Source organism: Echiichthys vipera (genome assembly GCF_963691815.1).
Source record: "Echiichthys vipera genome assembly, chromosome: 20".
In the NCBI taxonomy this organism is placed as follows: Eukaryota; Metazoa; Chordata; class Actinopteri; order Perciformes; family Trachinidae; genus Echiichthys; species Echiichthys vipera.
In genome coordinates, this window is record NC_139845.1 from 20,604,090 (window position 1) to 20,630,800 (window position 26,711).

A 26,711-nucleotide genomic window follows, 5' to 3' on the forward strand; every position below is an offset into this window, starting at 1 on the left:
TAAATGTTCTCCCCATGTGTGGACATCTCTCATTTGGTTTTTCGGAATGTCTTTTCAGCTCGAAAGTGACTAAACCAAAGAACGGAAATAAAATGAAATGCCATATGAACACAATGAATCATAAATCTGTGTTAATGATTGAACAGAGCTAAGACACAAAACAAGTGATGAGACTGATCTCAGATCACAGATTAGATACACACACACACTCACAGTACTGCACAAGATTGTAACGGGCAAAGGTTCTTCTAGGATTCTTTCTCCAGAACCGTTCACATTATACTGGGGTTCCTTAGACACCTGAGGTGTGAGGATGGTGACTTTGAGGAAACAATATACAGTGGCCAGATCTGTGTACTCTGAGGACAGCTTTGCTGAAGATCATGAGAAAATATACAGGCTGCACAAAACCTTCCTGTCCCATGTCAAAGATTATCTGACGTAAGTGAACCTTGCTTCTTTAAAGCTCCTTTGATTGTCTTAATAACTGGATTTGAAATCTTCTGCAAAATAATACTCTGATTATGAGGCTTTGTGTAAATTGTGTCTTAGGAAAATTCTTTAAAGTCGCAATCTTTAGTAGACAAAGTGCAACAGCTTCATGTGTCGGTTACAACCAGCTGTGATTCAAAACGTGCCAAGAATGCAGTGCTCTCTCTTCTGCCCATCATTGGCTGGATGAGGATCTACAGAGTCAGAGAGTGGCTGCTGGGGGACGTGGTGTCTGGGATCAGCACTGGACTGGTGGCCATTATGCAAGGTGAGGAGTAACCAAAACCATTCGGCTAACTTTATGAAAAAATTGTGTCCATGCTTCCATACGGAAAATGTTAACATACTGACCCTTTCCTATACTGTATGAACATCATTGTCTCAGAATATTGTTGTAATCACTGCCATTAAAACGTAAAGTAAATGAATAGATTCTTATACCTGCACATATTCTTTGATCAGATATTTCCTTTTTTTCTCATTTTAGACCGTGTTATGTGTAGTGAGTACTTCTCGTATTGCTTGCAGCAGCCAAAAACTTAATTGATCCCACACAGGGAAAGAGTTGCAGCAAGAAGGAAGTACAAGAATAGATAGTATGGATTAGTATGAGCTCTAGACAAATATAGACAGTGCTGTTCACTTCTCACCACCAAAGACTGTCACCCAAGTTTCTCACAAACAACGATATCTTCTGAAGCCATCCCCAGTTATAAACCTGAGCAGAATGATAGACTGCATCAAGAAGTTTAAGACATACAAACAATCCCACCATAATCCATAACAGATAAAAAGGTTGACCGGATAATTTGAGTTCTGGGTAATGCATGCTTTATTTTTTATAGAAAATGCTAGTTTTGATTTTAGGGACTTAGTCAGTTCATTAATATGTTTTTTGAAGCGTGCCATCACGCCATAAACTAAGGTATTTATAAGTGGCTACTCTTTCAATTGGTGTCCCATTAAGAGTAGTATGGTCAGGATAGCCTGGCTGGAGACTGTTGTTTTGGTCTAATGTATGTCAGCACCAAATATTATCTACCAGAATTTTTTATCCAATTTTACCACTTACATTCAAAAAACAAGCCTGGGCAAAAGGAGGACAAGGCAACAGTAAATGCAGACTTTGTTTCTGACACACTGTTTCACCTTAAGACAGAGCGACATACAAACAGGCTACAAAACTCTAAACTGGTCAGTTCAGACGAGGGAATCAACACAGAAAACAATTGTGGCAAGAAACACCACATAAACAAACTGAAAATCGCTCCAGAGGGAGGAAAAGACAACAGGCAATGAATACACTGATCTGAAATACTATCTATGAAAAGTTAAACAAAAGAATATCGCTCACAGTGAGGAGAAAACAAAAGGCAATAAACAAAAACCCATGCTGCACAGAGCTAAAGAAAGTACAAATCAAAAAACAAAGGCACTATGAAATTTAACAAGCTACTAAATTTGAACTTAAAACTTTAAGAAACAAAAAAATCACTCTTCTTCAGAGGTGAACGAGGAAGCAGAAATTAGTGAGGCAATATGTGGAGACAAGACAAGGCCGTGGTAATGTCTGGAGGTACACGACGAGACACTATACTCTGGCAACAAGACAGGGGGAGAAGAGGACTATACACACATGAGGGAGGGTGACACAGGTGGACAAATTCAGGGAATGAGGGAACACAGCAGAGTGGTGACACAGGAGGAAGGGCAAGTGACCTGGAACCAGAGGCAGATTAATCTTTCAAAATAAAACAAGAATTTCACAAGACAAAAAACCCAGGCAGGACACCTCTCACCGCGGTGTGACACTACGTGGCCACAGAATTTGGTTATTTTAATAACTTAGAAGTTTTGGAAACTACAAATATAGAAAGTAAGCCCCAAGAAAACATTTAATCCCCCCCCAAAAAAAAAACAAAAAAAACAAAAACAAATGCAGAATGCGTATTGAGTTACAGAGGCCAGTGGGACAGAGGCGAGCAGCTCGGATGTGATGTCAGGACAACGTTTTTCTACAGTTTCACCGTTCTTTTTTTTTTTTTTTTCGTTCTTTTCACCCCTTTCCATAATTCCCCAGCAACCGTTTTACAGTTAAACGGACAAACACTACATCTGAAAGTTAAATGAAAACAGGAACAATCAGTCTATAATAATAATAAACTCTACATGCTAGCTATTAAAAAGGATTATTAGTGCTACTGCTTACTCAGATGACAGAAAATAAGGTATTTAAAAAAGAAAAATAAAGCACAATAAAACAACACGGTTTGCGTCATCTGTTTTTTTCAGATATTTTGATATATGTGCAAAATATCTTCATTCTGTGTTCTTTATCTTTGCTGTGGTCTCCCCCAGGACTGGCCTTCTCCCTGCTGGCCTCACTGCCACCGAGCTACGGCCTCTACACAGCTTTCTTCCCCATGCTTACATACTTCTTCCTTGGTACTTCAAGACATATATCTGTAGGTAAGTCATGTTTTGTATAATATTTTCTTTTTTTCTGTATAACAAGTGAAATGCATAGCATTTTGGGATAAACTTGTCCCATAGTAATAAAACAGTTTTTCTGTCATCAAGCATAAACATGCCTGTTTGGAAAAGTTATGGAGCTTATTGTTTTGACAAGAAGAGATAAGCTTGGGTATGAAATGGCTTAACAGTGTCTCCCCACCCCTCCACTTCCAATTTTATGCAGGTTCCTTCCCAGTCCTGAGCCTAATGGTGGGAGCCGTGGTGACCCGCCTGGTCCCAGAGGAAGGACCACCAGCCAACATCACCGGCTTTGAGGGCCTAACCCAGGACCAGCAGAGAGTCCTGGTGGCCTCCTCTATGACCTTTCTCATGGGGATTTTCCAGGTACATTTGACACCATACCATACCTTACCACACCATACTGCATGTTTGGGAAGAATTTTCAAACTAAGCTCTTTTCTGTGCTCTGCAGCTGGCCATGGGTGTTCTGCAGGTGGGCTTTATTGTTGTGTACCTGTCCGACACTCTGGTATCCGGCTTCACCACAGCAGCTGCTGTCCACATCCTGGTGTCCCAGCTCAAGTTTGTGTTAGGGCTGACTGTTCCAGGCTTCAGTGGTCCACTCTCTCTCATATATGTAAGTCTAGGATACCTGACAGTTATGTTATTACTGTCTATGCAGTTTTATATTTTGGACTAGTTTTTATTGACTACTCTGCTCATGTAATATAAAACTATTTCCAGCAGCCACTTAGCTTAGCTTAGAACAAAGATTGAAAACAATGGGAAACAGCTAGCCTGATTCTTTTTGAAAGTTAAAGTTTTCTTCTAGTCAGACAAGTTGGAAAAGTTATGACTCGAAGAAACTTTAACTTTCAAAATGGATAAAGAAGACATTAGGAATACAATCGATCTAGCCTGACTCTGTCTACACAATCAGTACATCCAAAATTCAAAAATGAACATTTTGAATCTGTAGTCTTTATGTAAAGCTAGCTATAGTTAGCTTCATATTTACAGATGGAAATTAGCTTTTAGATAGAATCTGGTACAAATCATCTTTTTACACTCAGCCTGTGAATGTTTTCATTTGTCCAGGTCCTCGTTATCCCCAGAGCAATTTCAGTCAAAAGCAACTGGACTTGGTTATTTGTCCTTTTACACTATGTAACCAATGAATTTTGTACATGGTCCCTGAAACAAATAAACTAAATAAACTAAACTAAACTAAACTAAACTAAACTAAACTAAACCTACAAACATGAGACTGCATCTTGTAACCAGGCAGCAAGTTTCGAAAACTGCCAAAAACTGCAGTTCATAAAGTGGCCACTTGAGGCTGGCTCCAAAAGTGAGTCAATCCCCACAGAGCCCCGTGTTGGCACCACGCCCAACTTTAGAGCAGAAATAAACATGTTTACAGTCTAAAACAATGTTTTTCTCTGTATATTATAGCATTATTTAGCCCTATATGACAACTGAATATATATGAATATTTAACTCACCTGTTTAAATTCTATTAAGCCTAAAAGTTCTCCATAATTAAGGGCTTGGCTGCCGTCACAGGTGGCTTGCATAGATTCACCTCAGCTCCATCCATGTGTCACCTTCGCGCCAATTTTTGGATTAGCTGGGAGATAGGAGGAGCAGGTACTGCCAAGATAGAGACGGCCGGAGACACCCACATTGAGCTTCCCATCTCTTCAGAAATCTATGCCCTATGTGACATTGTGGAGAACCCATATATTGTACAGTCTTTGGTTCCAACTCATAGCAAGAAAGTGAAAAATATTGGATTATTCCTTTAAAATCAGAGAATTAAGTGAATCAGAATCAGAAATACTTTAATAATCCCAGAGGGAAATTGTTTTTGTTTCATACCCCAGCTATACACACAACATATTTAACAACAACAATATTATACAGATAACATATTTGTAAAAAAGAATGTAATGTTTAATGTTTTAATGTCTACGGAGAAGAATTGGAAACACTGTGTGAGTGCATGCACAGCTAGGTTGCTAGCTTAAACTGGCAGATAGCTAGTTAGCCAATTCATTCAAACTTCCACATTCCAAAAAAATTCCAGTCCACTTGGGAAAGTTTCAGTAGATAAGTTCTTTTACCGAAAAGGGTCCTATGTTCCCCCGGTCGCATAAGCCCCTGCCTTCGCGGATTCAATTCAGCATTTTGTTACGGTTAGGGTCAGGGTTTGGGGGTAGTGTTAGGGTCTACATAGGCCTATTTGCCGGGGAATGAATTGTGGAATAAATAACAGACCGGGGATCATAGGACCCTTTCTGTGAAAAGTGTGGAACGTCTGACCTTTTTTAATAAAAAAAAGGGGGAACCCGGGGAACATAGGTACGCTCCCTCTCAAATGTGGTTTGGGTTAACTGACAGTCCAGATAATTGTCTAGTAATGTTGTTAAGCTGTACATTTTTCATCATGCACAAAAAGTAATGTGTGTCTGCTTGTTTGGTGCAGACCCTGGAGACGATCTTTGTTCAGATAACTTCCACCAACATCTGTGACCTGGTGATGTCCATCGTGATCATGGTGGTGGTGTTCATTGTGAAGGAGCTGAATGAAAGATACAAAGCCAAGCTGCCTGTTCCCATCCCCATAGAGGTTATCATGGTGAGGGAAACCTCTTGCACACTTATCTCATTAACTTTAAATCATGTATACTTTACATCATTACTTTCCCATTGTATAACAGTTTATTTGTTAGTTAGCAACATTATTGTGTGGTAATACAGTTATGTGGGGCATTTGAGCTCTGATACCTGGTATTTGAGAGTTGTTTATCTCCCTCTGGTGTTTTTCCTGCTCACACAGACTATCATAGCTTGTGGAGTGTCCTATGGCTTCAACTTTGAGGCAAGCTATAACGTTGACGTTGTTGGCAAAATGGTCAGTGGGTAAGTATCATACACGTCATCAGTAGATTATAGGTCAAAACTGTGAAACGTAAAATACTTTCCTACATGTAAAAGTACTGGATTTAAATTCACACCTAAATAAGTACAATACACATCAGCAAAATGTGTACTACTGTATTTAAAATGTAGTATAGTATAAAATGTATACTACTGTATTTAAAGAGAAATATTCATATTACGCTCATTTTCAGGTTCTGCGTATTGTTTAAACACGTCTGAATATACCTGTATTCACCCTCTGTATGAAGGCCTTTACACACTGGGGGTTTCTCAGTGCAATTCATTTGCATGGACATTTTTACGAAGCACCTTCCCCACAGAATGCAAATATAACGCCGCGGAAAAAAAAAAACTTTTACTGGAACAAGATACATTTTTCTGAGCTTTTACACAGCAACTAAAAGGCTCAGCCAGTCACGTTGCGCTGTATGCTTATGATGATTATAAAACAACAAAATGGAGCTCCATACTCCAAAACAAGACTCCTTTCATCCTTGACAATGACAGAGCATACCAGATCCACTTTTTCCGTTCTTACCTTTTACAATAAAAGCCCTAGACTGCGTAACTCTTTATCTGCTGCTATGAATATTCACAGGCAACCATTTCACATTTTCATGTTGTTTATTTGTCCTGCTCACAGAGTGTTAAGGCCTTGAAATGCTCCGTTTTAGCGCCTGCCTCTTTAACTCTCCCTCCCGAAAAAGCCCAGTCCACTCTAATTGGTCAGTGTTTCCGGGTCTTACACATCTGTGCTCTCCACATCTTTGCAGTTGGGGAATGACTGTAACGACAATGTAGCACAACTTTATACCTATATTTAGCATTGCTCTGACATCACAAATGTACAGAAATCCTGACGGCTCGTTTAACGGTTCAGTTTCTACAAAATGGGGGCTGTGTACATTTCTCTGTGGATCAGGCGTTTTAATACTTTCACATTATTTACATAGCACCTCCTCCTGCTTTATAATGAATATTACAACTAATCTGAATTTGACAATATGTGACCTATAATGCTGTAGTTCCCAACCAAGGGTCAGGCCCTCTCCCCAGGGTCACAAGGTAAATCTGAAGGGGTCAAGAGGGGATTAAAGGTAGGAAATTAAAAAGAACACAGTTCTGCTAAACAAATTTCTATTCATTTTATGGACTTTTCTAGTATTGAATGATACTTCAAATGTTTTTGTTTTATTAAACCAAATGTTTGAGAGACAAGGGCCCCTAATTAGACACATCTTTTTGTAAGGAGTGAGAAGCTAAAAAGGTTGGGAACCACTGGTTTAATCATTAACTATGCAATGTGTTTTCAGTACAATATTATAAATATAATATTGAAAAGTAACTACAGCTTTAAAATAAATCTAGTGGAGTAAAAAGTACAATATTTCCAGAGTGGAAGTCTAAAGTAGCATAAAATGGAAATACTCAAGTAAAGTACCTCAAAATTGTATTTAAGTAAAATACTTGAAATATACATAGCTACTTTCCCCCACTGTTCCGATCCTATAAATGCCCATTTAAACACAAATATCTTTCAGGTATGAGTCTCCCATTGCACCCAATATGGAAGTCTGGCAGCAGAGTGCTGTGGAGGCCTTTCCTGTAGCCATAGTGGGGTTTGCTGTTGCCTTCTCTGTGGCCAAAGTCTACTCTATCAAACATGATTACACCATTGATGGTAATCAGGTGAGTTACACATATTACCCTGTCTATCCTTGTTTGGCTCTGGCAGAGGGAAAAGGGAGAGTTAATTGGTTACTGATACGAGAATAAGACCCCTCATAATTTTGGTCATGAAGATATAAAATGATGTTGAATATTGCTTTCACACGTTACCTGTATAAAAGCAGGTTAAACAGAATCATTAAAGTCAAAACAAAGGAAACATTTCAGTGCCAGTTTCAATACTCGGTCAGTTATCTATTGAACTTTTTGTAATTCCATCCCAGGAGCTAATTGCATTTGGAGTCAGCAACATATTTGGAGCAAGCTTCAAGTCGTTTGCAGCCAGCACAGCACTCTCCAGGACGGCTGTGCAGGAGAGTTCAGGAGGCAGAACACAGGTCAGAAAAAACAAACTTTACTGTTACCTCCATTACTAACTTTTACTAGGTCACAACACACAGATGTATTTGTCTACAAAAACATTTCCTGTAATGTTGCTTTACAATCTGGTTTATATGACAACCTTTTTCCTTCACTGGCACATTAAAATGAAACATTAACTTTTTTTTACAAATGCAGATTGCAGGGCTGATCTCAGCCATGATGGCGATGATTGTCACTGTGGCACTCGGCTTCCTGCTGGAGCCCCTTCCCAGGGTGAGACCAAGCCCCCACCACAGAGACTTCGTGGTTGATCCAACAGGGAAGTGCCAAAGACTGCCAAAGACTGCAGTTTTGTCCACTAGTTTGCAGTTTGCATAATAGAGCAGTTTCTCATTGACCCCCGTGTTAAACAGGCTGTTTCCACAGCATAATTAAACCTGTTTAAGGCCTGGTACAAAAAAAAACATTCTAGTATGTATGTGTAGGTCATATCTCCATGACAACACTGAGGGGGGTGACTTTCTTTTTTACCAGTATAGTTTTTATTTTATTGGAGGTTAAAGTTTATGAATAATTTGGGGTGTGACCTCTCGAGTGACAGCTAGCCCCTGACATCACTTCTCCTCGGAGGCTAGTTGTCAGGATTAGCATCATGCTAACTCCGTCATCTCGACCTGGACTGTGGTCATTCATGTGGTGGTGTTTCCATAAGTAACAAGATGGTTTGCTCTTCGGTCAATTGTACACACAGATGGTTTAGGAACACACGTGTTAACGTTAGGTCTGTTATGCTTATTAAATAGCTGCACTTGCACCATGACTTGAATATAGCTTACTATCGCTGACACATACACTAGATGCTAATCTGGAGCACCGGGAGGATTCGGGCTGTGAGGGTCGGTGTTTAACAGTCTATGAGCATGAGACTATGTTGAATATCAGTTTAAATCATAGATCATAAATGCTGCCTGCACTTCACTCGCCGAGCCGGTGTAATCGGTGTCAGTCTCTACTCTCTAAAAAATCACGTTCCCTTTACAAATCTAAAAAAATTACTCCTGTTCCCCCCTGGTCCCAGAAAAAAATCTCAATATTTTCTCTCACTCCCGTTTATCTAGCAGCGTGTTCTGTTAGCCTATCTCCCGGGCGTTGGAGCTAATGTGGCTTATTACATTAGTATAAATCAGCCAGACAGACGTATCTCCCTCCCCCATCGTCACTTCATGCACTTTTTTGGTAAGAGGAAATGAGGAGGAGGAGTCAAGTTCTGACAAGATGGCGGCTCCCAGAGGCCAATATGATTGGATCAAATAGAGAGAACGGACCTCGCCAAAGAGGCTACATCCATTTTTTATACAGTCTATGGGTGAGACTCAACTCTGTAAGGTGATGGCTTATGCTGCAAATATAACCATCATTTTGTTTTAAGTTCATTATATGCAGAGAGACTTTGCAATGCCACATCTATTAATATATGGGAGTAAGCTCAGCTGTGATTGTGTATCTAAAGGTCTAAAAGTCTTTTTTTTTCTTACACATAATAAATTGACTTCACTCCAGTCTGTCTTAGGTGCCTTGGTCATTGTCAACCTGAAGGGCATGCTGATGCAGTTCAAAGAAATCTGGTACTTGTGGAGGAGGGACAAACCAGAATGTGTAGGTGTACAAAATGTGTCATAGTTCAAATCCAGACTAAGATGTACAGTATTAACGTGGCCATTTATTTGGCCCAGTCTATTCTTTTTCAGTGTTTGACCTCAGGTGTTTGTCTGCAGGTGGTGTGGGTGGGGACATGTCTGGCTGCCATCCTGCTGGGGCTGGATCTCGGTCTGGCGGTGGGCTTGGGGGTGGAGCTGCTCACCGTCATCTTCAGGGCTCAATTGTAATGACAAGTTGTGAATGATATTAATTTCTTAATATGCAAACTGACTGCAAAAATGGAAACAATGAGAAAAATAATACACCGCAATTACAGTAATTATGCAGCATGGGGCAGCTAAAATCGTTTAGTCCTTTTTAAAGGGGCAGTACGGCTCACTTGCTTCTTTTTTGGTTTTCCATTGGTAAAAGTTGTGGATAGTGCCTGATACTTTTTTAATACTACCTCGGGTAAAGTTCTGTGTGATTTTGTGATTCACTTGACCAATATTTTTAAAAATGGCAGCCCACAAAACCATGCCACACACTATGCCGTACACCAGTGATTCCCAAGCAGAAATACTTGTACCCTAGGGGGTACTCCTGTTGTTCCCAGGGGTTACTTGTATTGTGGAGCATCTCAACTAACTTGAAAAAATATAAATTATTATTTGATTAAAATAATAACCTATATTACACCTGAACACTACATGTAGCAGTTATGTTAGGCATGAAAACTAGTTAGCAATTGAGCACAGAGGTAATAAATTAGTGATAGTAAAAGAGATCTAAAAGACAACGATTTTCTAAAAGTAATGGTTAAATGGTTGAAATATACAGCTTCACTAAAAGTATTTGTCGTAGTAAGATTACTGAACATATTAACATATAATATTAACAGTTTTATTAATGGGAACATTTAAACATTGGGATTTGATAGGGGTGTGCGTGAGGTACCTTAGGCCAAAAATGTACACTAGACCACACACTCACGGTAGACTTCAGCGCACACTATGGTACAATTGAGGAAGTGCAGACTTAATTTTTCATTGTTAATGAAAGGATCCAGTGAGTGTGACAATGAACATGATGCTAGGGCACTTTCACACGGTGTTGCTATGGCGATCAGCAGAGATCCCACCTTCACTGAGGGGGTACTATCTAAAGTGTGAAAACAGAAAGAGAGAAGTACTGTGGTGGTACCAAAATAAGTACCAAGTACAGGTACTATACATATCCAGTCGACCGTGAGTACCATGCAGTGGTGTGTTTTTCCTAGATCTGATATTTAATGTACAAAGAAAACTGTCCATTACTAAATTATCTTTGACTGACATTCAATTCTAATATTGATTGTATAAAATAAAGTAAAAAGACAGATTTAGTGATGTTATTTGTATCGAAAAACATGAGTAGTGTGGTGGAGACCCTCTTTGTGTCTTTCTAGCCCGCGCTGTTCCATCTTGGTCAACATCCCCGGGACCGACATCTACAAAGATTGCAAAGATTACCTGCATGTAAGCAAATGAAATTAAATAAACTGTTCGCTGGTCTTGATATCCTTCTGAATCATATGGATTTTACCGTGCTTCTCTCCTCAGATATCCGAACCGAAGGGGGTAAAAATCTTCAGGATACCCTCGCCGATCTTCTTCGCCAATGTCGAGTTCTTCAGGGACAAGCTCGTAGAAGCTGTATGTACAACACATCCCTTCTCTCCTCTTTTTCAGCTCCTTTCTCTCAGAAAATAAATGTTAAAACATAATGCCAACATGTGCTTGTTCCAGGTTGGGTTTAGCCCTCTGAGGGTTTTGAGAAAGAGGGACAAGGCTCTCCGAAAAATCAAGAAATTGTTGCAGAAAAAGGACAATGACATTACAGAGGTGAGACCTCAGATATTTACTTAGCGAGTGCTTCAAAGTGTTCTTCCAAAAAGATTAAAGTCTACTTTCTACGACCATCAAACAGAAAGGTTTGAGGGATTTTTTCCGGCAGACGACTGATGAGTCTCACATGAACATGGAGGAGTTGGATCTTTCCTCTGCCCTCACGGAGCTTCCTTTCCGGATGGACTGGAACGCCGAGCTTCCGGCTAACATCAGTGTTCCCAGAGTGGACCTCCACAGCCTCATTCTGGATTTCTCTGCTGTCTCTTTCCTGGACATCTCTGCGCTGAAGGGACTCAAAACGGTACTAAGTCGTTCAGGGTACACCCTCAGTAAACGCTAGTGTTTTCAGTCTTTATTACATTTGCCCTCCTTTATTATTTAAAACTGATTTGCTAAAAAAAAAAAAAGAAACGCCAATGTCCACATGTTGCTGTATAGGCCCAAAAGTTGTCAGTATCCTCACTGGCAAATAAAACTACGGCTGCAACTAATGATTACTATCGACTAATCTACATATTTTGTTCTAAATTCATAGTTTGGTCTATAAAATGTTGGAAAGGCGACTGAAGAGTAACAAACCCAGTAAATATTCACATCCAAAAAGCTGTAACCGGAGATTTTCTTTTGGCATTTATGCTCAAAAGATTATTCAGTTGTAAAAATAGTTTCCGTTTATTTTTATTTGGATCAACGGATCGATTCATTGATAAAGTGTCGCAGCAGTTCCTTCTGCGGTTTCTGGTGCTGTTTCATAACAAAAGCCTTCCAGAGGTTCACCTTGGAATAGCTCGTAATCTGAAGCAGCTTCGAGCGGAAACGTTTGCAACACAGCTGTCAGAGCTTTGTGAATATGAATAATCCAAATGATTTATTGAACTAGAATCAACCTCTGTAAATGAACTTTGTTTTCTGATTTGGACAATATCCCTTTGGTGCGACGCCCTCTCTCAAGGTGCTACGTATGAATGTAGATACTGTCAATGTTTCAAGACACTCCAAATCAAAAGAGAAATGCACACAGCCTGTATACAGATACTGTGTCTTCAAACAAGATGTCCGGACTTCTGTATGTTGTGGGGTCACAATTACACTATATATACTGTAGGTAGAAAGTGTAAAGAGAAGTTCCACAGTTTACACTTGATTACGTCACAAATTTTAATTTAAGCACTCTGGTTTTTGGATTTGGGAAACGAGTTGTTCATCATCTCACTCGTCTTCACCCTCCGGGGTCGGGTCGCGGGGCAGCAGCTCTAGCAGGGGACCCCAAACCTCCCTTTCCCGGGCCACATTAACCAGCTCTAACTGGGGGATCCCGAGGCGTTCCCAGGTGAGTGTGGAGATATAATCTCTCCACCTGGTCCTGGGTCTTCCCCGAGACCTCCTCCCAGCTGGACGTGCCTGGAACACCTCCCTAGGGAGGCACCCAGGGGGCATCCTTACTAGATGCCCGAACTGTTTACTATTATTTTTACTTATACTTTGAAGCATGTAAACATGTTCAAATAGAAATCCCAAATACAAATATGAACCTGATGTTGAGCAGTGAGCATGATATGTCCCTCTCAAGACTCCCCAAAGCTCAATTCAGGCTCCAATAGTGTCGACAAGACTGTTACATTGATTCATTGGATTTTCTGTTGACAAAGTTGGAAGATTTAAAGACATCACTTCCTCTGCAGCCGATTTTTCTTGGGAAAGACTTTTCCAGACAGCGTTCGGACCACCAAATGAAAAAGAACAGGGAAAAGATTCACCAAAGTAGGGATTTGTTAAATACTGTACTGCAATAACGACTTATGACAGGAAAATATACCTGACACACTGCACTAAAGTAGAGCCAATGTACTCACCGGTCATCAGCTGCATACGTAATTCTATATTTTAGAACAGTTTCTAACAAACTTCAGATTATTTCCCACATAAAACCGCGTTGTATTCTCCACAGACAGTCAAAGAGTTCATCCGCGTTGATGTGGATGTCTACATCGCTTCTTGTGATGGTGAGTTTTTATTGTGTTTCTCAAGAGCAAAACATCCTAGAGTCAGACGTGTGCACACTGAGCACAACACTGTGAAAACAGTATCATAGCTGCTATTGCCACTACTCATCATTGATCATGTTTGCCACCATAATTATTACCATTGTCATATTCTATCACCTTAGCTGTGCTTGTTCCTACTATTCTGCTGTATTAACTGCCATAACATATGAGTCATATTCACAATACTATAGCTATTATTATAGTTACTGTTACTCTTTGGTTGCATGCATCTCTGGACGTGTGTCTGTCTCTCTGTCTTCGTGTCTGTCCTTGTCTCTCTCTGTCCATCTGTCTGTCTTTGTGTCTGTCTTTGTCTCTCTGTCTGTGTTTGTGTCTGTCTTTGTCTCTCTCTGTCTTTCTCTCTGCCTGTCTTTGTGTCTGTCTGTCTCTGTCCATCTTTTCTCTCTTTCTCTCTCCTTTTCTTCCTCCCTAACCGGTGCAGACAGATGTCCGTCCTCCACCGAGCTGGGTCTGTCTGGCGTTCCTGTCTGTTATAGGGAAGGTTTTCGTTGCCACCGTACTCTACGGGGGAATGGTTGGGTCTATGTAAATCATAAATAAGTCATAGAGTGTGGTCTTTACCTACTCTGTAAAGTGTCCTGAGATAACTTTTGTTATGATTTGGCACAATGAAATTGAATTGAATTGGATTGATTGACATGCTTCTCATGTGATGTCAGCGTACGTCCTGGAGAAGCTACACAGCTGTATGTTCTTCGATGATGAGATTCGGACCTCCATGTTCTTCCCGACCCTTCATGACGTTATGCTGGAGGTGCTCGAAAAACACAAGAACAGAAAAGGCTGTGTGGTAAGGGAAACTACTTATCCGATATATACTATAGTATTGTTTCTGTGCTGAGCTTGGATACGTAATATGTATAATCTGCTTCTATTGTATCTAGAGCCCTTTATTATTATTATTATTATTATTATTATTATTATTATTATTATACCAAACTATTGAGAGGTCTGTTCCTGGTGTATGTAGAACTATGTTCTGTAATAATGCTAGTAATATGTAAGTATACCCACAAAAGTCAATTTGTTATCATGGGATTATTACTAGTGCTAGTGTTATTTCTATAGATTTATTTCTATATTTACCATCTCAGAAATAGTGAGAATGTTGATGTTTTCATCAAATATATAATGGAATTACATTATATATATATGATATTAACAACTGTGAATATTCATACGTTTTTTATTTCATGAAAATTCTAAGTCTATTATCTGAGCTTGTACATGTTTTTAGTCAGTAACAATAAATACATTATAAATTCATATTTATGAAGTTTTTTCAATTCAGTTATTATTCACTATTATTTTTGGCAATTTATTATCAAACCAAAGGTAGTCTCAGGACGCTTACATATACAGCAGGTCATTCAATGCATCATTAACCACCATGAATGATCGGTTTCTTTTGTAAGAAACAATTTTATGTCAATTTTATCAGTGTCAATTTTAATGACATGGGCTTAACGTATCTCAATTGAGGCGTTTCATGGAGCGTGTCTTTAGTCAGTATAAAAAATCATAATAAAATCCTATTTATGAAATTGTTTCAGCGTGCATATTATATACGTATATCTTCTATTATATATAATATATAATAATAGTTGTCCAGCAGAGGGCAGCATGGACCTGCCAATACTAACTGGCTTGGCATTTCCCCCCTTTCCTATAGAAGCTCACACTTTTATCCTCTGGGGAGCATGAATAAGATTTCACAGCTCAGTGCTTGTTGAATATATGATATTTCTTGTAAGTGTACAAATTTTGGCTTGTGAAACAACCGTGCTACATAAAGGCTCTGGAGGTCACTAACCCTAACCCTCTACCCGAGACGATTAATATATACAGTAGATAAATACAGTACAATACAGTAGCTAAAGTTAGATTTGAAGTTGTTTGTGCCTGGTTCATTGGGAAGTTTTACACTTTAAATGCATACTTAAAATAAATATCACGGTTTAATATGTAGAATCTTCATTATAAGCTATATTTAAAAAAAAAGAATACGCCCACGGGGTGTTTTGAGGGGTACAGAATCAAAGTATTGCTTTTCCATAAAAAACGGGTTTGACAAGGACTTTCTGTCACGTTCTGTTTCCATTGTAGCAGCCAATAGCGTTGGGCATTGCAGGTTGCCAGGGTTGTCCGTTGTTGGGTGCAGCTACTGCAGGATGGCACTGGGTGAAATAGAGTTTGTCCTGCAGCTGCTTATTTGTCCCAGCAGCTGAGTGATGGAGACAGGCAAAAACCAGAGTCAATATAGGCCAAGCATTCACTCCATGGACTGAGAGAAAGGAGTTCAACGCCATTAAAACGTACGCCCAAATGGCTACGTTTCTCCTTGATCAGAAGGCTAACTTTCATGTTTACTTGGCTGTAACGGCTAAGTAACAGTAACTGTCAGTCAAACTCCTCTAATACTTGTTTTTATGGTGTGATTTGCTGGAGGGGATGGGTTTAAACAGACTCCGGTCTCCTGTAGGCTACTGGACCCGGTCTGACAAACCTGGCAACCCGCCTGCTGGAATTATTTTTTGTTGTTGCGACTATGATCTTGAGACACTGGGCGGTGGGGTTCTGCTCATTCTACATATTCAACCTTTAAACAGTAATACCTGAGGATGCTGTAAGATCACAGTGTGATAGAGGCAACAAAACCACCTTGAAACTAATGATCTAAAAGGGGTTTATGGGGACCAATTGTGTCTTCAAACCAATAAGTTATGCAACACAAGGCTTTTAATGGAGTCGATAAGTCATGCGGTGTATAATAGAAATTATGATTACTTGTTATACTTTGTAACTTTTACAACTCTGACACTTTTTTGTTGCAGTTAAGAGATACCAGACTCTAGAAGAACTGTCTCCAGGAACATCCTTTCAAAAAGACAACAGATACATGAAATGCTGTTAAATATACTGTACTCTTTTCTCTACAGATATTGTCTACTCGGCAAGTTTTTATTGTTACAAGTGACTTTAAGGTGACCAGGTCTTTGTCACGTGACTTATCACTGTAGTGCCGTTTTTCGTACTGTTCCTTCGATAAACACAATATATTTTCAAGATTAAACAAGGATATTAAAGATTTTGGTGACAAAGTGTTAAATGTGTTCATTGTCTGAAATACACAAGTGTGGCATGTGGCATCTAGATAGTTAAACCAGACCATGGTCATGTTTTTTTTAAAGGTTTCAAATAGTATCTGAACACAAGCTAAACTGATGACTGATATTTTAAAGGTTGAAGTGAGCCGTCACCGTCTTTCACATATTGAGATAGTGAGATTTGAAACACTAATCTTTTTCTGAACAAACTGAAAGTTTGTTGTAGATAAAAGGAAACAAACAGCTGCCAAAGTATCAGCTATTCCTGATAATCAGTAAACACAAAGTCCTAGAGTTTAATACACCAAACTGAATGAAAGCACACCATGTGTTTTTAGTACCAACCATGTTGTGTTCATTCGACCTTGATTAAAGATGAGGAGATAAGCTTTGAGAGAAGACACATCAAGAAGTAGTAAATCAAAGAGCCCAACAGAATGTCCTATAAAGTAACACACGTGGTTATTTCCAAGGGTCTTCAGAAAGCTACAAATGTTAAAATTGTATTCAAAGCAAACAAACCAGCTGGTGGTCCATCATCATCAGTCATCATATCAAGCAAAGATAAGATGCACATCTGCTGTTAAAAATTTATTGAGACAGAGTTAGAGTCTTTCAATGTACAGTACATATGTGTGAAATCAGCTGACATATATACAGAAATATTTACCATACGCTATTAAAAAAAAGGGGCTGCTCTTCTCCAAGTCTATTGTATGTTCAGTACACTTAACTAAAAATGTGCAGCACATACACATTTGCTTCGGGGCGAATGTCATATCAAAATGAAAGTCCTACATCCTGTAACCCTGAGGTCTACGATCACATTATTCAGATAAGTTGTATGGAACAGAATGACACAGTCTGTTACCCATTCACTTGGTTGGCAGTTTACTGATAATAGGGCCGGTAGCGGCCCTGATCTGGGTGGTGCGGTCCAGGCATTTGGCCCTGAGGAGGAGGACCCTGCATTCGTGGAGGTGGGGGCCCTCTCGGAGCAGGCCACATTCCAGGACTGAGCCCTCCTGGCTGGCTGAACGGGGGACTGAGGGTACCCTGGTCTTCAGGGAACTGCTGCATGGAGTTGGGGTTGTAATGATGAGGAGGGGGGGCGTTGACGGGGGGACCACTGTGTTGTGGTGGAGGTCCTGGGGGCGGGTGGTTCATATAGGGGGCCATCTGGCCCATGATGTGACCTGGCGGTGGGGTGATTGGTGGAGGAGCGTTGGACATGGGGGGAGGAGGGGCCTGGTTGTACACCATGTGTGGTGTACCAGAGGCCTGGGGAGGATGCTGCATTGGGTGGTTGATAGGAGGAGGCGGGGGAGGTGGAGGGCCGAAGTGCTGCTGCGGTGGGACCATCATGTGGTGAGAATGGGGCCCTACAGGTGGCTGACCAGGATAGTCCCCAGGGTGGTGGTGGGGTGGCTGAGCAGGGCCTGGCCCACCGGAGAGGGGCTCCCGAGAGGAAGAGTCATCTTGGATGGGCACGGTGATGAGATTGCTGTGCTTACGGGTTGTTACCGTGGAAATGCGGAATGTCTCAGGACCAAGAGCTGTCGGGGGCGGGGCTTCGTGAGCTGAAGGTGGGGGCGGCTGACTGTAGGGGTCATGACTGCTGTGCTGGAGCGGGTTGGGGAGGTGAACGTGGTTTTTGGGTAGATGAGGTGGAGGCACGCGGAAACGGTCAACGACCTCAGATGAAGGGGGCAGGTGCACAGGCTCCAGTCGGCCAGCCGCAGACTTGGCTGCTCTCATGTGGCGATGGTTGACATGCGCCTGCAGGTCACGCTGAGACAGGTAGGTGCGCTTACATCCCGACACAATACTGCACATGTAGAGGGAACCGCGCTGGCACTGCTCGATGCGCTGCACGGGGTCTGTACAGTTGTACAAAGTGAGGCTGGACACAGGAACGAAGGTTCAGTGACACAAAACAATAAAACACATCTGGGCTTACAGACACTTCTACATTTTTGTTTAAAAATGCATATCTTTCGAAGGGTTTAGCCACGAGTCCGCACTACTCCAGTGTTTCCGAGCCCCAAAATCGTATGATTGTAAACGCTGCTGAGGTCCGTTTTAGTTTGAAAACTCCAAGGTTTTGTTTTAGTCTAGAAGGGCGCAACAATGACGCAGACACCCAAGTCAGTCTGTCATATCATTTAGGTAGGCTGACGTTACCTCACTTGTCAGATGGTTTGTTACACAGAACCCTTTTCTGATAAAACTGAGGCTATCGCAGCATCCAAGCTAACCTCTTTAGGAGCCGCCATTGTTGTTTTGAATGTGCAGTCGCCTGTCACCCTCTCCCCATCTCAACTGACAGTAGCTCTTCACAGGACACTGGTAGGCTGTCTCACTTTTGATCTGAACACTAACGCACCCCTCTAATATGTCGCCATATTTGCTTTGCGACAACTCCCAATCTATGTTTTCCACTTGCGTTACTATCTTATACTTGTGTTACTCCACATATAAGCAAATACATATCTGGTCTCATTTTCACCGTTGCTGTTCTTCCTCTAGAGTATTTTCAACATGTACATCTATGATTTTCAACCGTCGCAGGGTAAGGTCAGACAGTCTGCTCCATATATACACACCAGCACGCAATATGGAGGGGGGATTATTTCTGATATGGAGCTAAAACGCTTGTGTGGACAGATATCATTTCTTGATTTACAATGAAAACGTAGTAGTGTGGATGTAGCCTGAGGAGCTACTTTGTTATAGCATAATATTACAGCAGCATACAGCTACATGCTACATACCCCTTTAAGCAAAAATACTGCTACATCAGGTTTACTTTATATTTCTAAAACAACTATGATTCACCACTCAGTCTTGCACTTAGAATAATCGATATTAAAACTGTGATGAATTGTAATGTTCACCACAACACATTTAAATGATCAACATGTCTCTGGAAAGCTCACCCAGGGCACATCTTGTCTCCTTTCTTCTCATGAAGCAAAGCACAGTCGTAACAAAAGACATGTTTGCAGGGGATCTGAGGAGTTAGAGGACAAGAGTTACACATGAACATTTTTCTGTGACAGCCTGCACAGAATGGCCGGTTCAAAGAAAATACACACCATTCGTCCATACAGCTGGATAGGAAGACCACATTTATCACAGAAGTGAATGGGTACTTCATCCCTTTCTCCAATCAAATTTAACTGTAGGGGAAAACACAGTTAGATTGATTAACAACATACTCGTATAGTTACTTGATGAGGATTTGGCTATTTTTTTGTTTGCTCATTCTTTGAGACTGAATATGAGAATTCCCCACACTAGAACAAATAGGAAAATAAATGTTAAACCATTCTGACATCATGAACACTTTTTTCAGATCGTCTGGAGGGGAGACATCCTGTACTGGGTGCCAGACATTAATAATTAAGTGTTTGTCATTATCATCCAATATCCACTCCCCATAGGTGATGTACCTTATAGTCCCAAAACATTGCCTGGGGAAATCTCCTCTGAGTTGCAAACACATCACCAGATTTTGCGCCACAGTCAAACCGCTCCTCTTGCTTGAAGCCAAAGTTATCTGTAACACACAAGAGAAAATGAGTAACCAAGGGCCTGGATAGGGCTGTGATTGTATGTCAATGTACTGATAAATATGGATCTCTCTGGAATATCAACAACGAACATAAAATGTAAACATATTTTCTTTAAAGAGATCACACATCAAACAGTTTGATGTTTTGACTCTTTTTAAAGTATTAAAGGAAAACAAGGCTGGCTTATAGGAGATACTTCTAGTACTGCATTTGATATCACAATTGAGGAGACCAATATATTGCGTAAGAGCCTCTGTAGATTATTTGGGTTGCAGTCTAAGGGCACCCACTGGTGGTGCAAAGGTAAATTGCAAAATGTCACCTCAGTTTTCACTTTAAAAATGTTACAATATCAGCTATAACCAAAACTCTACCGCCACTTTAAATTATGTTTTTTTCTTTAACAAACTACACATTATCCCAATCCTATTCCTGAGACCCTCAGTTAAGAGAATCCTAGCAAAACAAGGACTGCCTTCCTTGTCCTATTAAAACAGTTAGAGAGCAGTTTAAGTGTTCCCGTGTAGTGTGTTCCTATATTGTTCATCCGATCTACTTCACACTTGGCAGCTATATTTCTGGGAAACCATGGACGTGCCGTGTTGAATTAGGCGCAATTATGTACATGCAACATGTTCAATATTAATCGACCATAAGAGACCCTGCACATTAAGGGTGGGGCTTCAGGAAGTCAAGCATGTTGTCCACTTGTTTTTTGTCAAAACAAACGACTAGATAGGCCTAATTGGAAATTAAAATGTCCCGAAGTGTATTTCACTGTGTCTGTTACTAGGGGTGGGCAATATGGCAAAAATATATCACGATTTTATCACAGTTTTTTTTACATTGTTTTTTTAATTATTTTGCAAGTTAGTGTGCAACTCTACAGTGCAGTGTTACGGTGCAATCAAAGTATGTCCCTATGTAAAACAAGGTCGTCAAAGAAAAATTATATAACAAAGCATTTGGGCCAAAGAACCTAAGTGAACAGATTTGAATCAGTTTTTGCAATTTTACCATCTTGTGCCAGGTACAATGGACATTTAACAAAAAGCTAACTAAAGCACCTGTTGCCTCTGCTGGCTGTGGTGTGACTGGTCTCTCTGCCGTTTCACTCAGCATACTACCGGTTTCTATTTTATTCCTGTTGCATGCGTTGAACTTGTCACGATGGACAGAGAACAGCTGATCATGAAGTTGAAATGATGAATTATGTAAACAAGACCTCCTCATTTCACTACGAAACCTAAATAAATGTGTTGTTGAAGCTAAACAGGCCAGAAGAGGCTTGGAGAAAATGACTTACTGCAGTGTGTGAGACAGGTTTGGGCAGAAGGGGATCTCCGAAGTGACGGTGCTCGCTCCTTGTTAAACACATTAGTAGTCCACTGATGTACGGGACATTTTAACAGCTTTTCACAACCACATTTTACAGGTTGCGTGCTGTGAGGACTTGGTGACACTACTCCGTTCTGTTAATATTTTCAGCTATGACTTCCTGCTACTCTCTGAATCAAACATGATGGGGGATAAGAATAACCTGGTCAATGCCTGTAGTTCACTATGATTGGTGGATTTGTGTATCTTTAAGGCGGTACATGAGGCAGACTAGCAAATGGTGTGCTTTGGCTGAGGGAATAAACCCTGATGCATCTGTGCAGAGCATAGAACAGCAATAGATAGAATGTGCCCTATAGATGATACTATGATGTCTCTGCTTTGGCAGATCGTCAACACGTTCTAATCTTCACAGTCTAATATCATCATATCACCTACCCCTATCCGTTACTGGCCATGAATGCTGAATATACAAATGTTACAACTGAACCCCTCCCTACTTCCCTGGAGTCAACAAGCACGAGTGGATGTCCTTCAGACACAAAAGTGCCACTCTGTTTCTCAAATGATGAAAATTTGCCATACTAACTTAGTCTTACGCTGCGACGCTGACGGAATACCTACGCTAATAAAATCCATCTTAACCCTAGAACACAATTGCCGGTTTGTTTCCACCCAGGCAAATAGGTTTATGTCATTTTCATTATGCTGCGTATTTCTGAGTCTCATGGGTTTCTGGGCAGCTTCAGCATTGTCTTTGACATCTTTGATGGCATGGGGTTTTCCCTAATCCAAAACACCATTTTTCTTCAGGCACATGTTTGGGTGATTGTCACCCAGCAATAGTGACAAAAGGTAAAGAAGGTTTTTGATGGAATCTATCCAGGGAAAGTTTTATTTGTGTGCCAAGGATACTGAGCCATCACCAGGAATGGATGGCACAAAAACCAAGTTTTCATCTTCTTTGTTACTGTATTGCCTATTTCTCTCATAGAGTTCTCGCATTTATTGTTTTCAGAAACTAATTTAAGTGTATTATGCAGCTATAATTTGAAAACGTGTTTTCAGGGGCTGATTTAGGGACTCCTTACTTTGAACTCTCTCTAGCTGGGAATGTTGCTATTGACAGTGGTCAAAGAAGTACTTCTCAAAACTTTTTTACAGAATATAAACTATTAATAATGAAACTAGTACCCCACATTAAAGGCCCTACATTCAAATAACTTTCAAGTTACATTAACCACTGTGCTCAGACACAGCCTTACACATCATGATGACATTTGGCAGAAGTGGAAAACTGCATTGGCAAAGAGGAAGGTAGGTCTTTCCTTCTTTTTCCTTTCTTCTAGAAACTCACAGACACTACCTGAAAATCACTTACAACACTACCGTAGCTACTGCATAACAGTATACTGCAGAGTGTACCTACCATCTTCTCCAGGCTCACTTTTAGGTGGCCTGCTGCTGGGCCTCTGGGTGCGGGGCGGTGGTTTACTCCTTAAAGGCTGCTTCGATATGAGTTTGATGGGGATTCGTCTGCGGACATCTGGGCCACCCAAACTCCCAGAACCGTCACTTCCTTGAAGATCATTGTCTGTTGGGGGGAGAGGGGGGTTCACAAAAAAAAACTTCATTAGAGTTATCTAGTGCACTTATTTAAAATACCCCACCAGAGCATAAAACATGGCCAACATTTATTCACACCCGTTTGATGCGATTTTTGAAAATAATCGTAGAGTAATTAAATGGCAACTGAGTAAGGTGAAATCAATGTGAACGGGCGATTTTGTTCCAAAATCAATGAATAAGTGAACAAAGTCTTTGGGATACCGTTTTAGGAATGTCGTTCAGGACAAAATGCGCTCAGGAATGATGTGCAAAGTGAACTGTGATAAGGCGTGTGAGTGTTCCCTGGATGTCCACAAGGCTTAGTACTTCCAAAGTTATTAACGTCTGTTAATGTTGGCTAACCAGCTAGGCCAATGTTGTGTTTCTTTTGTTAAGGTCAAGACCCAAGTGGCCTGTATATACGACCATGAGCTAAAAGGCTTAAAACAACTCAAACCTCAACAAATGTCGCGAAGACATGCAATTAATGGTGTTCGCTCTGAGCTAGCCTGTTTAGCATTACGCTACCATGACGCTAACGTTGGTGATGTAGCATTCGCGCCCACAGCTAACGGTCACGCCTACAAACATGTGGAAATACAATGTTTGCCATTCAATAAACCTCAGTAGTAACTGTATAAACTCGGTTACAACATTGTATGTAACCGTGTGGATTAATTAAGAACTTAACGTTAAGTTTTGGGGAACAGAAGTGTTGGAGCATTACTCCGTCGCTAGCCACTTTAGAGCTAACATTAGCCTGGACCATGCTAGCTTTAACGCCGCTCTGGAAGGTGACGGGTGTCGTAGCAAACCCGTCAACTCAAAGGACGCTTTGTGGTTATGTGGAGCGCTGACACAACAACAATTATAACTGCAGGTGAGGAATATATCATGTAATATAAGTTTGCTCATGTTAGCTTAGCAGGGTGTTTTGCTTACCGCTTTGGTCCATGATCCAGCGGGTGAACGCAATGCATTGTGGGATAGAGAAGAGGACAGAGGATAGAAGGAAGATTAGTAGAGAGAAAGGTGAAAAACATGAGAGATGAAGATACCATATGTTAAGGGAAGACATATCATGATTGAGATGTAACCCCTGAAACCACAGCCTGAGGATATTGTTCATCATGCATTGCTGATATACATATCTAATCTAATAACTTAAGTCGTAATTAGTTATTAATTGATTTTTGCAGATCCAAAGCTGACAATTTCGAAGAGGACTTCATATATTCAGATACTTGTTTATCAAAGTAACAATATTTCAATGCTCTTAATTTGGTGCTATTTAAATCTATATATATAATATACATATCTAATCTAATAATTTAAGCCTTAATTAGTTATTAATTGATACTTGCAGATCACAAGCCGACAATTTCGAAGAGGAAGACTTATATATTCAGATAATTGTTTATCAAAGTAAAAATATTTCAATGCTCTTAATTTGGTGCTATTTAAATCTAAACATTGGGGTTTTCATGTCACAATTAGGTAGCATATACAGTTGCTTATACCAGGGTTCTTCAATTGTTTTAGGCCAAGGCCCCCTTAGCTGAAAGAAAGACGAAGCAGGGACCCCATACTACAAATATTGTATTAAAACTGAGTGGCAAATTAAATTGGGCCTAACAGCTAGGTTGGCCTTAAGCCTATACACACAGCTTTTTATGGTGTGTAAGATATTACAGTGATCATTATTAATATATTGCATATGTTAACATTAAACATACATTATGAAGGCACATTGAATCCTTAAACTCACTCGTATCTGCATGGCTACCTTAGTGGCTAACTTATTGGCTAACTTATTGGCTAACTTATTGGCTACCTTAGTGGCTAACTTAGTGGCTAACTTAGTCGCTACCTTAGTGGCTACCTTAGTGGCTACCTTAGTGGCTACCTTGTCTGTAAGCCAACAAGCCTATCATCACAGTTGTGTAAATGTATATTTGCTTATAACACATTTCATTCATGTTAGTGTATATTATCAGACATATTGTTAAAACGCTGGAAAGATTATCAAACAACTTGGCCGACCCCCCTGCAGTAACTCTGAGGACCCCCTGGGGGTCCCAGACCCCCTGTTGAAGATATCTGGCTTATACAGTTCTAATTATTACAGCCCTAATACTCATACTGTAACTTGGAAACTATTGAAATTTTATGGGCAAAATATTGATTTATTTAATCAGTAATAAAAAATGATTGGTGATTGCTGCCAAAACAGTTATATACAGTATAAATAATTCCCTTTCCTGACTTATTCTCTCAGCATTTCATTGCTGCCTTCAGTCTTCAACTGATTATTTATTGTTCAGAATTTTATAGAATATCAGTTGTGGCTATACCACTGCTGTACTAGCATTGACCACTGTGTCAGAAGAGAGGTTTAAACAGTGTTTTCTTAGGGATATAGGATTAAAAAATGAATAGTAAGTGTAGAGGGTTTCTTAGCCAAGGATTTTCCAGGGATTCTCCAAGGGGTTGGACTCAGGGCTGGTCATTTTATTGTTTCAATAGTCTTAGCTTCAAGGAACTGCAGCACACACACACACACACACACACACACACACACACACACACACACACACACACACACACACACACACACACAGTTTATTTTAAAAAATCTCAAGAACTTGACCTTGTGGTTTTCTACATAATACACCATGGGCTTCCTTGTGCAATACATTAATATGATTTTAAGGTTATATGTCAAACTCAGCTTCATACACCGTGGTTTAACTTCTTACATTTACAGAATGCATAAGATAAGATAAGATATTCCTTTATCGGTCCCACATAGGGGAAATTTCTTATTCACAGCAGCTAAGTGGATAGCACACATAGAGGAAGCATCAATAACAAACAGTAAATTGTAGAAATAATAAAGAAGAAATATTAACAATATAAACATAGGGGAATATAAAAATATAAGAAGAACAGGAACAATATATACAGCATTTTTAAGTATTTTAAATTTAAAAATTTACACAAAGGCAGTGAGGAAATAAAAGTATTTCACATTATGATTGAAATTGTCATTATTTTTAATTATTGTTATTGTTGTGACCTACATGTTGCAACCCATTGCACGCTTCATTTGAGCATTTTGTTTCTTTTGCATAAATAGCTGTGTCACCAAGTTCTGTAGGCTACATTGGAAAACAGTGAAGCATTATTGGTATATGAGAACTTTAAAACATTTAATAGTAGCACTATAGCTAAATGTATTTAGAACTGCATCTAAATCACAATAATGATGGATAGTAGCATTTACCGTGGATTGAACGGAGGGGGTATTTTTAAAGCAGAGTATTCAAATCCGTTGCCCACATAACACATCTTAGAATCATGTTGAAAAAACATTAAAGCATATCTGTTATGGTTAAAATAGACTACTGGTACCAAGTATGAAGGTCACCTGTGGCATATAGATAAGCGCCTCTTTGTGCATCATAATACTTTATACTTATAGAGGCCCTTAGAATTTCAGTATTAGTTTAATTTGATGTG

At 40.0% G+C, this 26,711-nt stretch overlaps 2 protein-coding genes across 2 annotated transcripts; one reads left to right on the forward strand and one right to left on the reverse strand.

Moving 5' to 3' along the window:
* Window positions 1–313: 313 nt before the first annotated feature.
* LOC310962606 (chloride anion exchanger-like) lies at window positions 314–16,413 on the forward strand (the record flags this gene model as incomplete). The annotated part of the gene is made up of 19 exons (XM_083935111.1): window positions 314–441; window positions 621–760; window positions 2,851–2,961; window positions 3,191–3,351; window positions 3,440–3,604; window positions 5,456–5,608; window positions 5,810–5,892; window positions 7,455–7,602; window positions 7,866–7,979; window positions 8,161–8,238; window positions 9,526–9,621; window positions 9,741–9,847; window positions 11,051–11,120; window positions 11,205–11,297; window positions 11,391–11,486; window positions 11,572–11,793; window positions 13,441–13,495; window positions 14,218–14,348; window positions 16,393–16,413. The coding sequence occupies 19 exons, from the start codon at window positions 314–316 to the stop codon at window positions 16,411–16,413; spliced, it is 2,172 nt and encodes a 723-aa protein (XP_083791237.1).
* Window positions 16,414–17,243: 830 nt separating this feature from the next.
* Window positions 17,244–24,159, reverse strand: cbll1 (Cbl proto-oncogene-like 1, E3 ubiquitin protein ligase). The gene is made up of 6 exons (XM_083934862.1): window positions 24,132–24,159; window positions 23,011–23,175; window positions 20,121–20,227; window positions 19,764–19,847; window positions 19,605–19,678; window positions 17,244–18,568 (listed from the first exon to the last, which is right to left on the reverse strand). The coding sequence occupies exons 1-6, from the start codon at window positions 24,142–24,144 to the stop codon at window positions 17,557–17,559; spliced, it is 1,455 nt and encodes a 484-aa protein (XP_083790988.1). The 5' UTR covers window positions 24,145–24,159; the 3' UTR covers window positions 17,244–17,556.
* Window positions 24,160–26,711: the final 2,552 nt, after the last annotated feature.

What these genes read in the sequence shown, in the direction of transcription:
- cbll1 (XM_083934862.1), bottom strand. An exon ending in AAGTGAGCCTGGAGAAGATG is followed by an intron (nt 20,228 to 23,010) that starts GTAGGTACACTC and finishes TGTGTGTTACAG; the next exon opens with ATAACTTTGGCTTCAAGCAA. An exon ending in TCCAGCTGTATGGACGAATG is followed by an intron (nt 19,679 to 19,763) that starts GTGTGTATTTTC and finishes CTAACTCCTCAG; the next exon opens with ATCCCCTGCAAACATGTCTT.